This window comes from Pteropus medius, unplaced genomic scaffold, assembly GCF_902729225.1.
Source record: "Pteropus medius unplaced genomic scaffold, Ma_sr-lr_union100, whole genome shotgun sequence".
NCBI lineage: Eukaryota > Metazoa > Chordata > Mammalia > Chiroptera > Pteropodidae > Pteropus > Pteropus medius.
Window position 1 is genome coordinate 12,229,924 of NW_024344378.1, and position 15,476 is coordinate 12,245,399.

The window sequence follows — 15,476 nt, forward strand, 5'->3', positions numbered from 1 at the left end:
CTTCCTTCCTTCCTTCCTTCCTTCGTTCCTTCTCTCCTTTCTTCCTTTCTCTCCCTCCTTCCTTTTCTGTCTCTGTCTCTGTCTCTGTCTCTGTCTCTGTCTCTGTCTCTCTCTCTTAAAAGATGACAAAGTAGGTTTAAAGAAACAGCCAATTATTTGAGGTCACCAGTAGCAGAAATGGAGCGTGACTCCAGTCTGCTGACTGGCTCTAATCCTCTTCAAAGCCTCCATACTTTCTGACTGTGGATATTGGGGTCTTGCTGGGCCTAAACATGTGACAGGGTCTTATCCTTTCTCTACAGCTGAAAGTGCCACATACTGTCTTGTGAAGAATGCTGTGAAAATGTTTAAGGATATCGGGGTAAGTGTCCACCGCTTATGGTATAAAAGCTTGTGTCTACTTCTGTTCTGTTTCTATTTAGATCTAGTATATTTGAACCACCTGGTGTTGGGGTGGACCCTGAGAAAAGCAGTTTTTGCCGGATTAATTACGAAGGCATTTCTGGGGTTTGGAGAGGAGGGGGATATTGAAGGTGAGGCCCATCAGTACAGATTTATTTGAATGTTCCAGAATTTTCCTAGTTTCCATCTTCATTCCAAAGCTGTTTATATATAATAGGTGTCAATGTGTTTCAAGATGGTACTACAATTTGGTAGGGATGTTGAGTATGCCATATGATTTTCAGTTATTTTCTTGTGTTTTGATGAGTATCGCTAGAAGTAGTCTCAGGTATGTTTTACTTTTATATGTCACGTGGGACATGAGTTCCATGGAGGTACTCGTGGTCTTTGTAAGGGACTATTTGTGACTTTATTCCAACATAAATTTGAGAGCATAGTACACTGGTTGAACTCCAACCTCCCAAAAAAACACCACACCTGCACCCATAATCTCCCCGCCCCACACTCATACATGCCCACGCGTACATGTACTTAAAGCTAGGATACGGCTTTATATGCCTTACTGCTTTTTGGGGACTAGGACACAGGTCAGGGTTGGTGACAGATATGTTCCCTTTCTTTCTGGTTTGTGTTTAATTTAATCTGAACTTTCTCTCTAGGTTTTCAAAGAGACCAAACAAAAGAGAGTGTCTGTTTTAGAACTCAGCAGCACTTTTCTACCTCAATGCAACCGGCAAAAACTCCTAGAATATATTCTGAGTTTTGTGGTGCTGTAGGTTATGTCGGGGCACCTCTGGCAAGTGACTGGCAAGTGACGAGCATGGGACGAGTCCCTCGTAGGCTCCAGCCTCTGGCTCGAGAGTCGAAGGTGCCGTTGTGTGGTCGGGCCTGACCTGTCCTGATGTGACCTCCTGGAAGACAAGTGCCTTCTCCCCTCCGTGGATCTGTGCCCATCCCAAACCTGAGATGACATAGCAGCCTACAGATAACACTTTGGGGGGGCTCTCAGCCTCTGCTTGCAATTCCTAATCAATAGATCACAAAACAAAATCTCAGAAAGTTATTTTTGAGTTTATTAAAGATTTACATTTTAAGTATAACTGTTAAGGACTAATTACTGTGAAGGACACAAAAATGTAGTTGTATTCTAGAGCCGAATCTTGTATAATATACTTAAGCTGTCAGGGAATTCACTGGTATATTTTCTGATTAATGGTTAATGCTTCCTTTAAAAATAATTGAGTCATCCATTTGCCGCTTTTTTATTTTTATTTTTATCTTTTTAGATTGTAGCTAAATTTTAAATGGGAACACCTTTCATCCCAAAGTGCTTTTACAAAAGGATGGGCTAGCATGCTTCACACCCAGGTATCACTATGCCATCCTTTGCGGTCAGATTTAGAAAGTGTTTAAAGAGCTACATGAAAACACAATATTCGATTAGGTCAGGAAGAGATTTAATGTGATCCAACAGCTAACACCAGGAAGAAAATTTGCCTGGCAAAATTCAAGGTAAACTTGGCCAGAAAACTGACTTTGACACATGTTGCTCATATAAAAAAGTGCCATTGAATTTTAAATGACCAGCAAGTATTTGGGAGCAACTTCTGTTTTATGTCTGTAGCTCTTCCCACCCTTCAGGTGGCACCTGCCTCTCATAGGTACAGCTGTTTCTTGGAGACCCTCCAACCAGATAGCATCTGTCCTAACTTGATTAGCTTGGCCTGATGGACTGTGTTGGCAGACAGTGCTCTGGCTGTAGGCTCTTAACCCAGGACTCACAGGTACTGTATACAGGTTGTGCACTGCACCTAGTCCAGGTGATTGGTACCTGCCTGAGGTGTGCCGTGTACAACCTGTGCAATATGTGTGGTGGCCCCACTGACTGGTAAATGTTCTGAGGCATCTGTGGATATTTAGCTTTGAGGAAAAACCATGGTTCTTTAAAAATTTAATGGGTGATATGCCTAAACCCTGATGCTACGTACTGACAAATAATTATGAAAACTTGTCTGTTCATGATGGGTAGGTGCCTTTTTGTGAGCAGGGAGCATAGTGTTAGTTAATTGTGGTAATTATGGTGATTTCTTAATGATCATGTAATATTAAAACATTTTCTAATAGCTCATTGTTCCTTCTCTCCAGGGTATTATGGAATGAGGGATTTTTCCTGATGAATATTGCAACAGTCTTTGAATTTAATATAAAAGTACTGAGAAGTAAATTTGTACTTTCATAAGCTTAGATTTTAAACACTAATCGTATCTCATGAATACTCTGTGTGTTGGGAGATGGAAAGCTACTGACTGATATTTCACGTTGTATGAAACCTCTCGTTGGAAACTCATATAGTGCTGTGCTGTTGTGATTGTCCACTCTTCTCAAATTCCCTGTTTAAAATATATCTTTTCTTAATAGGAACTCACGTCCCCTTAAGCCGTTGTCAGTGCTGTGGCAGCTCTGGTGGGGAGTGGGATCTTCACCTTGTAGCATCCCGTTTTACTAACTAGGGCCAAAGGACTCTGCTTCCTTTGGCTGGAGCTCTGCGTTTGGGGCAACACACAGGGAGGCTTATTTATTTCCTTGGGTGTTCCTTACCTAGGCCAGCAAACACATCACTAGTCTTTTTTATACATCCTCTAAATTAAAGATCAAGAATTGCTCAAACTCTCCCTTAGTTATCTGGAAAGTCAAGGTTGGGATGGACTTCCTAATGGATGCTGCTGCCCTGCCTATGACTTCTGCTAAGAGCTGCTGCTTTGCCAGCTTGAGCAGAGAACAATGGCTTCTCTGGCTTTATTTTTCCCTTACATCTGGTTTGTTTTCTAGAAATTTAATCAGATGCTTTGGGGATTGCAATGTATGATTCACGAGCTCTCTCGCCACTTAACTCACTGTGAGAATAAATATGCATGCTTTTTGTAATTAACTGGTGCTTTGAAAACCTTATTTTTAAGGAAGAAAAATCTCAACCAAAGTTATGCTCATCCAGACAAGCTGACCCTTGAGTTAATTCTAGCACAACTCATTCTTCAGTGCCTCATTACCGAAAACACATACATCATCGCAGTAAGGCTTCCACATAGCACTGTTTTGCTTAAAGATTTATTCTCATTGTTTTCCAAAAGCGAATGGCTTCCATGTAAAATTAAACAAACTAGGTGCTTGTAAATAATTTATTACAGTTTACTCTATTGCATTTCTCTAAAACTGAAATGCATGCCCTCCAGGGAAAGACTGTGAGTCAAGTTAAAAAACAAAAACAGACAAAAAAAAAAATCCCAATAATAAGCAATATGAAACTGCACTCTTTCAAAATGAGAGTGTCCTAAGTAATTCAGAAGAGGGGAAGAAATTTCTGCTTTCTTAAATTTTAAGAAAAACAGAAGGACCTGATATGACATGTGCAGGATTAGTAATGGAGAAAGTACTGAGTCTTCCTTCTCAGATCTGTGATGTCTCTTGAAGTCGTGAGGGTGAGTGGAGAAAATTCATGGGGGATTGCAACGAACATAAGCTCAGATGTGGAATTTCCAGTCACCTGAAGGGGAAAAGCGTTCCCATCATTCCCCATGTAATATGAGTGCTCTGTGAGATGTTCGCAAGTGTTTCGTAGACAAAAGGTTGCTGGATCCTCTCTCCTAGAGACTCATAGTGCAGTTTAGCGCGGTAAGGACTCAGGACCTGTGGAACTAAGTCTGCTTAACCCGGCATTTCCAAACTTGTGACCCCTGGACCATTATCTCCTTTAGGACATCTGTGAACCTCTCACTAGTATCCTGCGGAAAACGTTTTGGCAAACACTAGGTTAGGTAGTTTTTTAAGGGGACAAAACAATAACTAACAGATGGCACTGAGTCAGAGTTTTCGAGTATTTTGTACAATCAAATGTTACTTTTAATGGATGTATATTCTCTCCCCGGGAGACAATAAGCACAGAAAACAGTAATATAGGTGGTCGGAGCTCTTTCCTTTGATGGAAAGATCAGGCGTCAATGATCCTGGGTTTTTCACTGAAAGTAGCAAAATTAACACAGAGATTAAATGGGATAAATAATGAAGATTTTCATTCAGATCTAGAAGAAAATATCGCACAATTGAATGTAGATTTTTATCCACAGATAATTCTAGCGTTTAGAAATGACAGGACCTATCACTGAAATTTATAAGACTTAATCAGGATGTAAATCTGTTTTTTAAAACACTTTTTATGGAACTCGAGACTTGGTATTTGGCATTTTAGTTTAATACAAACTAATGATTGCGTTTGAAAGAGACTTTTGATTTTATTTCTAAGCATCTAAAGCTCTGAAATGCCTTGATGGAAGGTGTTAAACTATTTGCCTGTTGTACAAAGGAACATTAAATTGTAAAAAGAATTACTATAAAGGACTGTGAAATAATACTGTGTGATTCTGTGAGCAACACATTTGGAAACACTGATTGATTTTTATGCCTGTTAATGTATTGTAAGAAGCACAGAAGTGTAGTTTTGTTTTAATAAACCAAAAAATGAATATATTCTCGATGTCTTGCATTTGTAGTTAAAAGTTCCCTAAATAATTCATTACACAAACAATTGTTCTTGTTTGACTTTACATCGAACTTTATTAAAATGCATGCAAGAAATAACCTTATATCAATTCATGAAGCTGCAGCGCATGATTTTATTATTAACTCAGAGCTCTTCAAATTTGATCAAGCATTGAAGATGTAGATATCTACATCTTAGCTATTGCTATTCTTAGTAAATATTCACTTCGCAGACTTATTCTTTGGATATCTGTAAAAATTCCTTTAAACTTGTTGCTTCTGTCATATTTTTATATATTTAAGTTTATAAAAGTATGTACTGAAGTGTTGGGTTTTCCCCACCAGTTCATAACAATTGCTCAAAAAAATATCAGTTTACTTTTTCAGTAAGTAAGGCAAGTATATTATTAGAGCACTCTTTTCTGTGGATCCTTCAAAAATGCTCAGATGCAGCCTTTTCTCAAGAGTGTGCCCTTTGGAAGGTGTGGTAAGATTTGCCTCGCGGTGCCATTCATGACCTTTGGGTGTATGACATGGCTGTGAACCTGACCCCCAGGACCACCCCATCTGTTCTCCGCTGGCCTCTCTATCAGAACTTTGTACCTTAACCCCTCTGATTTCCTCCGGGATGTCTTTGCCCTGACCACGCCCTCACCCTTTTGTGCATTTATCCTTTCTTTTGTTTTAGCAACTTCTCTTGCTGCCCCCAGACATGACCTTCCCTTATCAGAGCAAAATTCTGACTTTTACAACCACTCACTCTCTTTAAGTGGATGTCGATTTTGAAGCCTAATCTCGTAATGTTTAGTCCTGTACTTGCTAATTTTACTCCCATTCATTCCTTTTTTCTTTTTTTTTTTTTTTAGGCAAGGCAATCTTGGTTGACCTCACAGATTGCAAGGTCTTTGTCAGTTTACAATCCCTTATTTTTTTTTATTTTTTATGCCTACAGCACCTGGTCTTCCAAGGTGGTCTCCCATCCAAGTACTAACCAGGCTCGACCCTGCTTAGCTTTCGAGATCAGACAGGATTGGGCTTGTTCAGGGTGGCATGGCCGTAGACCGTTCCCTATTTTAATACCTCGCAGTCCGTCTTCAACATGTGTATCTAGTAAAATTCTGATGTACTTCCTTGACTATTACAAAGCATTCTCTCGACTGTTGTCCCAGCGTCCGTGATGTCCGCACCGTGGCCTGGCTTCTCACTGAAATGCTGCTTTCGCTCCGTTAGTTCCCACGGCCCTCTCGTCTCTTCAATCTCTTTCATGTCTTCGTTCTTCTCCAACGCTTCTTGCCTCTCACCTTTACCGGATGGTCCTAGCCTTGTTGCCGGATCCTCTGATTAAAAGACAACCAATTTTTGTCCGAAACGTGTACTTTTTTAAATAAGAAAACACCCAATTTGTACGTGTCGGTACAACAGACTGTGGATTATATAAACTGCCTCTCTGGGGGCATTTCCATCTTGTCAGCTGCCAGCTCATGTTTTCCGGCCTAGGAAAAAAGTTAATGAAAGGACCCATTCACAGCATTCCCTCCAGGAGCCGGAGGCCTCCTGTCGTTGGGAGGAGGTTGACCTTGCTCACCTGAGTTAAGCAGGGATGACATCTGGAAGCAAGGCTTTGATGAGGACCCCGGGGCGATGTTTAAAGGGGCAATGGGCATCTGAGTCAGCAGCCCGCGATGTCAGGTGCATTGCCAAACCCATATTGAGGAGAGCGTTATGTCAACACGAGCCAGCATCGCCAATCAGTGGGCTCGGTACTAGTGTAAAAGCTACGTATGACATACACCGAGTGAACAAAATGGATTTCCAGCCTTCTGGGAAAACATCTTGCCTCTTTATACTACAGGTTGGTTGAAACTTAGAAGGAGAAGATCCCATATAGACAGACCCTCAATGCCTGCTGAAAGTCAGCTTACGCAGCCAAGACACAGAACTTCGTAGATATGAGGCAGCTGCATAAGCCAGGGCAGATGTAGACACCTTCCTCCTTGCTTCTTTCTGGGGTCTTATTGGTGGGCTGATCCCATACCTTGATCTTTATTTTCCTGCAGTGGTCCCTTCGTGATTAATAATAATGCTGCCTTTGACTCTCAGAAGAGTATACGTTTGGGTAATAGATTATGTGGTCACTGTATCCGTGGGAGATGCAGCTGCCAGTGATGGAGAGTCTTGCTAGAGTTGGCAAAGGAGCTAGTATGTATGTGTATACATATGTGTGTGTGTGTGTGTGTGTGTGTGTTTATTACCTGAGAACTTCAACCATCTTCACATTTACTTGTAAGGAAATGTATATAAACATCTAGCTGCTGCTTCTGGAACCAATTTTAGCATCGAGGAGGAGACAGCCGAGAAACTACCCAGATGTTTCCCATGTAATCTCTCCCTGCTTTTGGAACCCCACGAAGCCTACCTCTTCTAGTACTTTCGGATGCTCTGAGGCCAAATTCACATGCTTCATGAGTTCTCTGTTGAAGGGGTGAGAAAAACGTCCCCACTTCCGTTTGTACGATTCTAGAGGTGCATGGTGGGGAAGAGAGCTGCCCGTCTCCCTTCACCTTGTAAGGAGGAAGTAGAATAGCATGAGCCATGATCAAGGAGGGGTTGAATATGGCTGCTCCCTGGAGACTAGTGGTTCTCAAGTGTGATTGCCAGACCAGCAGCATCAGCAGCACCTGGGAACTCGTTGGAAAAGTGAATGCTTTGGGCTCCACCCCAATGCTTAGCAATCTGACTGAATAAGCCCCTAGTGATTCTAAGCACATAAAGTTTGAGAACCCCTGTTCTAGCCACATGGCCTTGGCGAAAAATTGGAGTTTCATAGTTTTGCACAGCGTACTCAGGAAACAAAGTGTGTGTGTGTGTGTGTGTGTGTGTGTGTGTATCGGGTGGGGGTGGGCGGGGTGGCGGGGGGTAGATGGGTAATAGACACCCTTTCTGAAATGGCTTCTGAGAGATGGATTAACACCATCAAGGTAACTTGACCAAACTGGTGCTTGGGCCCTCTATACATGTCAAGAGGCTTCTACATTGGGAAATGGTAGCTTTGAGCCTTGTCAGCATAGATGACAGCATGGCTCCTGCGTGATGTGACTTGTCATCTGGGTGCTTCTCAGCCCTTGGTCTATGAAAAGGAAGGCTAGCCCAAGTTTTGTTCTGTGTGAGAGTTTTATATAGCCGTTCAAATCAGTTATGATCATTTTTAATAAAAGGAATGTAGCAGATAGAGCATGGGGTTTGGGGAGCAGTGAACCTAGGGTTGGGTCTGGCTCTCTCGTGCATGTGTAGATGACTCTGAGCCAGTCACATCACCTCAGTGCACATGGTTGTCCTCTGTATTGTATAGGGACGGCCTCGCAATGGATTTTTGAAGAAGAAATTAAGTGGAATGAATGCGTTTTGTAAGCTTGAAAGAGTTGCAGCTGCGTGGTATTTGGTGTTCTCTGTTTCCTGTTTAGGATAGAACATTTATCTGTACAGGGGAAATTAGGAGTTACCTAGTATTCAGCCTTCAAGTTTTATAGGAGGACATTGCCCATACTTGCACGGTAAGTCGATAATAGTCTAGAACAGAAGCGTCATGATTTGCTTTTCAGTCCCATGACTACTAGCCAAATGGCATGTGAACAAGTAAGCAGCATGATCAAGCTCTCATCCAGTGAAGTAGAGGTAATCCATGTGTTTGGTGTGGATCCTGGAAAATTATGTAACAATGTGAAACTGGAAGGAAGTTCATTGGGTCCTGCAAAACAATTTGTGCTAGATGGGCTCATACCTGCGTGTGTAGAATGAGGCACTGTGCTAGGCACTTTATATGCCTCAGCTCAGTCCTCTGGGGTGGCTGCTGTTAGCCCCATCGTACCAGAAATGACACCGAGGCTCAGGGCGCAGTAGTTTGCTGAAGATTTCTGCCAAGGCAGAGTTCAAACTTGCTCTTGATCATGGCGACGCACTTCTTCTGATGGTTCACAAACTTTGCCTTCTTCCTGGACCAGCTGCCAGAGGCAGAGAGGATCAGGGCATGTCTTTCCAGTAGAGGGGCAACAGAATGTAAGGATTCTTTCCCTTCATTCTACCTACTTCCTCTTCAAGAATCCATTGTGAGGCTCTCCCTGTAGGAAACAGAGAGCAACCTTGTTCCCCGAGGGGATACGATGAGCCCAAAGGATTCCACAGAATTCCTCTTAGACTGTGCTCTTTGCACACGGTTGAGCAGGAGAGACTTTAAGGTTGAAGATGGCTAGAATTTGCTACCATTTGTCGCAGATTTAAGTGCAGAGCCCACATTCAGCGACGGTCAGCTCATGCGCTGGAGGAAGTCATGGAGCGTGAGACTACTGGTCGACCTGCGTGCTGGCTCCTGCTGCGGGAGGCTCCTCACCCACTCCCTGACCCTGGAATTTAGGTCCGGCTACTATTCCTTCACTAGTTGCTGTTTCAAGATCGCAGCCCCGAGTGAGTAAGGCGCTGCTGAGATCGTTCGTTTGGAATATGTAGTGAATGAACCCACTTAAGGCCTCTATATAAACTTTTATATTTTTTGGCGAGCAGAAGATCTACTCATCTTTGGCAGCCCGGATCAAGCCTCGCATGTAAGTCCACCACTTATTAAGACTGCGGCCTGGCCATCTGGAGTGGTCCACTTCTTTCTTCCTTCTCTTGAAGAGCCAACAATATGATAGTATTTTTATCATCTCGTGCGCCAGGTCCCCATGCCGCCCCTTGGTGGTGGTCCTGAAGACCCCACTTGGAACGTGAACATAAGCAATGACTCAAGGTCGTGTTGCTGGCAAGCTGGGGGCGGGGGTGGTTTTTAGACTTGATCTTCAGCGCTCTGTCTTACAGATGCCCAGCGGAGGCACTCGGCATCCCTGGTGGGTTCATGTCTGGATGAAAGAACAAACAACATCGAAACAGAATCCGCAGATGGCATTTGCTTGGGAGGCACTTCGAGCACAAGGCAGGCTGCAGCTGGCCTCGCTGTGAGTTCTTCTGCGGTGTTCACTGGGTTGGAAAAGTCTGTCTCTTGTGCGGAGGGAAGAGAGACAGCACCTTGTCCACCCCGTCCTCTCACACTGGGGCCGCGGCCCTGGCCCCTCCGATGGGGGTCACGAGGTGTCCCCTTTCCTCCAAAACACTGAATAAATCATTCTAAAGCTTCAATCCTGGGACCATAGGGTATTAACAGGGCCACAGCTACATTGCGCTTTAAATAACCGAGTCATTTTGTAGAGAAAGTTTGTTTCATGTCTGGGAATTCTTACAGAATCTGTTTTGCTGGACCCTTCCAGCCTCATTAACTTTCCCCCACAGACGTTTCCGCTCACTGCAGGCACAGAGCAGGCACATTACTTTGGAAAGTATGCCTACAACCGGCAATCGAACACAGACATTGTCTTTGATCAGGATGAAACTTACTTTTTTATTGGCGACAACCTTGCACTGAGGTCATTCTCGATGAAAATTCATTGTGCTTCTCCAATCTGTTGACCCAGGAGGGTTGGCTTAAATGATGTGTCCGTGGTTGCTGTTTTAAATCGATTTTATTAACAATAAAATCTTGTCAGTGCCCAGAAAATAAGTTTATGTTAAAACAAAGAAAAAGTGATTGTAGAGGTTGAAAGCAGAGGCATTGTCAGAAGGGACATTCGGGTCTTGTGACACTGTGAGGGTGGCAGACGCTGACTATGAGGGTTACCGCAGCAGAGCTGACCACACAGGCATGAGACAGGCAACACCAAGAACCAGATGAATTCCTGAGAAGCTGTAAGAAAATCAACTTTAAAAATTACAAAATAATTTTAAAGGACGATGAGATGCTATTACTTAACTTAAGCTCCTGGCAAGGTCGTTAGTAATGCAAAGTTTATTGACACTGCAAATTAAGGTTATAACTGGTTATATGACGCTTGATTTCTCTCATTTGTAAATTAGGGCAAAAAAACAAGAACCCCCCATCTCTAACAGGAGTGTTGGGAAGCCCAGTGGGCAGAGCTTTGAAAGTGTAATTTTTTCTCTAAATGTCATGACATCAAGGTTTTCTTGAGGCAGAGTTCTCGCAGAAGATTCTGTAAGATCCTACCTATATCTGCTTGGCCACCTGGGGGTCACCGAGGATGTTCCTGTGTCTGTCTAAACCTCCCCACTGAGGGTGTCCTCCTTGCCGGGAGCATGTGGGGGCCACAGAGCATGCCGGAAGTGCTGGGGAGTTAACACTCGGTGGAGTGTCAACCAGTGAGGGGTGGGGACCGGAAGATCAATAGCCCGGCTTCTTCACCCCTGTGGAACAATGTGGAGGGTCCTCAGTTGGATTCAGCTCCAGCCGGCCATAGCAGTGACCCACTCATTATACCCTTTCCTTGGCTTGTTCCCTTCCGTGGCTCCCTTTGCCTGTTCCCTACTGATGCTTCCTGGCATCAGCTCACACACCCATCACTTGCAGCCAAATTCTTGTCTTAGTAGCTGCCTTTAGGGGACCTCAAACTAAGTCGTCATAACTATTCACTGACTAGATGCTGAGCTACAAAGTGATGCCAAAGACTGCTAGACTTACCAATGCATTGTGATACCAAGTAGCAGAATAATGAGAGAGAGAAAGAGAGAGAGAGAGAGAGAGAGAGAGAGAGAGAGAGAGAGAAACGAACCCATTTCTAATTCCCAGTTTGAGAGCCATGTCGGAAGATGGTGATGAGAACCAATCTGTAAACATTGTTTCCTTTGCTGCTTGTCAGTGAGAAAGTTCAACAGAGGATTCTGGATCGAGAGATTAGAATTCGGGGTGGTAAAAGTTCAGGGAGTGTTATTCTTATCAATAACCAACAGCGACAGAGTCTAGATGAGGCAGGGAAGAGGATACAGAGTATAAAGCACGGTGCTCGCCTGGGAGCAGCTCACTGTCTCCTCGAGGACACAGGACTTTACCCAGGAAAAGTCACCTAATTATGTTGTAGTTGGTCACGGCAAATGCAGAACTTGCTGTGAGAGGTCCCGGTGGCGACTGAGGGACACATGGCAGAGTCGGTCTTTAATGGGGTCTGGAAGGAAGGGTGAGAACCACCCAGTGGAAACAGGACTCCCTTCAAAAATCTCACCTGATAATTAAATTGGACTAAACCGTAAAGTGCGCATGTACAGAGGGTCTGTGCACACCGGTGACCTGCAGGCTTGTGCCTAGTTTAGTAACTTTGAATTGCAAAGAAATAAAGTAGACGCTAAAGATATCAGATTTTTCTAAAATTGACAGTTCTAGTAAAATTCTAGCTTTTGTTAAAATTTAGAAGATCTGGCAGCACTGGGTCTGCATTCCACATGGAAAAATGGGTCGATAATGAATAGAGGTCAGTTAGATGGGGCGTGGGCCTCTTAGTTTGCTACAGTTTCCCCTGCCTCGTTGTTCCCTGGCGCTGAGGTCAAGGGTCAGGAGGTCATTGAAACATTGGGCTGGCACAGTTTTATTGTTTTATTTTATCTTTTCTAAATAGAAAGCAATGTTTCTAAATGCGTGTCTTTATTTAAAATGGAAAAAGAAAGCCATTCGAGTGTACAGATAGGCAATTTGTTTTTTCAGGGGAGAATAAAGTAACACATACTGAGCATGAACTAATTACCAGCCGCTGAGCTAACAGCTTTACAGGCACAACCAGCTACTCCCCGTTTGACAGGCAAGGGAGAAGAGGTGTGAAAGTCTTGGGAAACGCCTCATGTTTCTTAAAGGAAGCGTGACCAGTGTGGTGCTCAAACCGCTGTTCTTGCCACCGAACCCTGGAGTGTCCTTCACTTTGAGTTTCTTCCTGAGTGTTTGGATCCCATGACTTTGGTGTGGTGAGTCCCCACGGTCACCACATTTAGGGGTGGGATAGGGATGAGGGTGGGCGGAGGGGGAAGGCCGGCGATGCTCCAGGAAGCAGGGGTTTATGATTACCACCATCATTTAAAGCCTGCCCCTCAGGACCCACGTGTTTGCCTCAGGAGATCAACCCACCCAATTCGGGGACAAAGAGGCCACAGCTGTTGCAGGAGGGGAAGTGAAAGTTGGCATTGAGCATGATGGAGGGGCCATCCCATGACTGAAAAGGATGTCAGGCCCAGAGGTCAGGGGTGAGTCCATGTTCATGCTTTCTTTGGATACAGAGCCCCAAATTTCCTTGGATACAGAGCTAATAAACTAGAATTTTGGACAAGTAGGGTCCTGTGCAGAAGTCTGGAGGCTTCCGGGTCAACTGTCTTTGCGACATGACTGCAGCTGAGGTGTTCCGTGGTTCCGTGCCCAGAATTTGGTTGTAGCTGCCTGGGTTCAAATCCCAGCTCTGCACTTGCCCGCCAAGCGCCCGCTAGTAGGGGTACAGTGAAGTAATGAATGTTCACGAACCATTTAGCACCAAGCTTGGCACGTAGTAAGTGCTTTATAAATTTAAGGTCTGTACCTTTCCAGGTGACTTAGAAAACTTTTGCAGGACTCTACTTTTCTGCCCCTACCTTGCTCCTGTGGTCAACGTTTCCGGAATACTCTGGCAGACGTCAGCGAGCCACCGCATAGACAGGGGCACCGTATTCAGGATGAGTCTTTGTGCTTCCCCAGCCTCTTCAGCCTTCCTGAGGTCATGAAGTTTTTCAGAAGCGAGTTGGCTTGAAGCTGGCCCTCCACCTGCAGGGTGTGGCGCTGTCGCGCATTCCAGCTTTGTCCACGAGGTGGCGCTAGAACTCCACCTAGAGCTCCTAGACCCCTAGCTGAAAAAAAGTTTGGCCACCGCCCAGACCTGGGGACTGGAGTGTGTGCTTCCTAGGAGGGGCCTTGGGAGGCTCCTTAGCCTTGGGGCTTCTCACCGGCAAATGAGACTTCAAGATGGATCCTCCAGATGTAGGAAAGGACAGGGAAGAGACGGAAGTGGGGAGGGTGGGATATAAGGAGCAGCAGTGAAGCCCCGGGTCTCCTGTGTGCCTCGTCTCCATTTCCTGACTGCTGTCCTGCTGGAACAAGGATGTGAACGGATGGGATCTGAGGCCGCCTCTGCCTCGGTCTCACGTCTGTGGCCTTGTCTCTGCCCATTGTCCTGTGCTGGTCCAGGCTCTGGCTGCCCTGTCACTCTCTGGGATGCAGGCATTAACTCCCCTCTGGTTCCCCTGCCCACCTCTGCCTTCCGTCCACCTCCCACGAGCCTTTCTGCTCCTCCCGTCGATAATGCCGAGTCCTCCAAGACGGCCTCTGCTTTCCTAGCCCTGGGCGATGACTACAGTCAAACCCCACCCCTCAAGGCTTCCGCAGACACACCCTCCGTCCTCTCTCTGGCCTTTGCGTCTGCAGTTTCCTTGTGACCATCTCTGCCATGTCCAAATCTTACTATGTTTTGGTCTTGGGTCACCTGGAAGTGATTGTGCGGTCTTCTGAAGTCTCATTCCATCTTCCTTATGGCACTGGACCCTTTCATTCATTCATTCATTCATTCATTCATTCCAATATTAATTGAGCACCGACTGTATGCAGCAAAGTGCTGGAGGTACGATGATGAATGATACGGACCCCTTAACGCGTGTGCAGCTCACATCCTAGTTGCTGAGATGGGGCTAAAGGGACAGACGGGGGTGTAAGCAGAGTGCTGACTTCCGTAAGGCGGTGACTGAGACCAGTGGGGAGCTGGGGGAGGGCGTCATTGTGGGGTGTGGGCTGGGGGAGACTTCTCTGAGCAAACTGACATTTAAGCTGAGCGCCGCATGGCTGAGAAAGAGCCAGCATTGCGAACAGGGGCTCGGGAGGGGGTCGTCCCGCAGCAGGAACTGTGTGAGCAGGGTGCTATGAGAGAGAGAGACTGGATGGTAGAGAAGCAGAGAGAAGGCTGGAACTCAGCGGCTGAGCCCAGAGCCAGCGCACGAGGTGGAGCCATGGAAGGGAAATCACTCAGGGTTTGGCCTTTTAGAGGGTGCTGTTGCTGGTCTGTGTATGGGGTGGGGGAGCTCGAGGCAGGGAAAAAGGAACTCCACAGGTGCAGAGAGCGACTGTGTGTGGGACCAGGGCTGAGCTGGAGTGCGGTGAGATTTGTGTCTGTTCCAACTGGATGGGGGCGGATCTTCCCATCGCATAGGGGGTGGGGTCTAGCTGATGACCAGCTCCAGTGGCTTGGGGTGGGGTCACTGCTTCCTAGAGTACTGTGGGGGTGGGGTTGCAAGACCTTGTGTTGTCTGAGAGGTAAAGAGTGACATGATTGAGCAACCAGCACTGTGGGCACCAGCACGGTGCGGCGTGGACAATTGATTTGACATTTGAGTAATGGATTCGAAACCATGCTTGATTAATAGTGGTGTCCCTAAAAAGGGTTTCCTGGGTGGCCTTCCTTTGGCAACACAAGCACCATTGGAAATACGGGTGACTGAGGAAGGGGCCCGTTGCTGCCTGCCACCCGCTGTCTGAGGAATGCTTGGGAAGCCTGCAGAGGGCTTTGGGGCCAGGGTGGGCCACTGTGCTTCTCCTTTGCTCTGTGCCCAGGGAACCTAAGCCCACTCGACCTTCATGTTATGGCTGAAGCAGTGAGCTCTGGATCTCTCTT

The 15,476-nt window shown here is 45.6% G+C and overlaps 1 protein-coding gene and 1 pseudogene across 5 annotated transcripts in view; one reads left to right on the top strand and one right to left on the bottom strand.

Annotated features, from left to right (window-relative positions):
* GPAM (glycerol-3-phosphate acyltransferase, mitochondrial) overlaps nt 1-15,128 on the top strand; it is a 68,286-nt gene extending 53,158 nt beyond the window's left edge. For 4 of the 5 annotated variants that reach the window (XM_039871221.1, XM_039871220.1, XM_039871217.1 and 1 more), the window contains exons 20-21: nt 303-361; nt 1,062-4,923. In XM_039871221.1, coding sequence (XP_039727155.1) covers nt 303-361; nt 1,062-1,178 — 176 coding nt within the window. In that variant the 3' untranslated portion in view covers nt 1,179-4,923. Of the gene's footprint in view, nt 1-302; nt 362-1,061; nt 4,924-14,921; nt 14,935-15,116 lie in introns of those variants that run through there. The other variant, XM_039871219.1, reaches the window with a different exon arrangement.
* Nucleotides 5,879-5,997, bottom strand: LOC120609894 (uncharacterized; annotated as a pseudogene).
* Nucleotides 15,129-15,476: the final 348 nt, after the last annotated feature.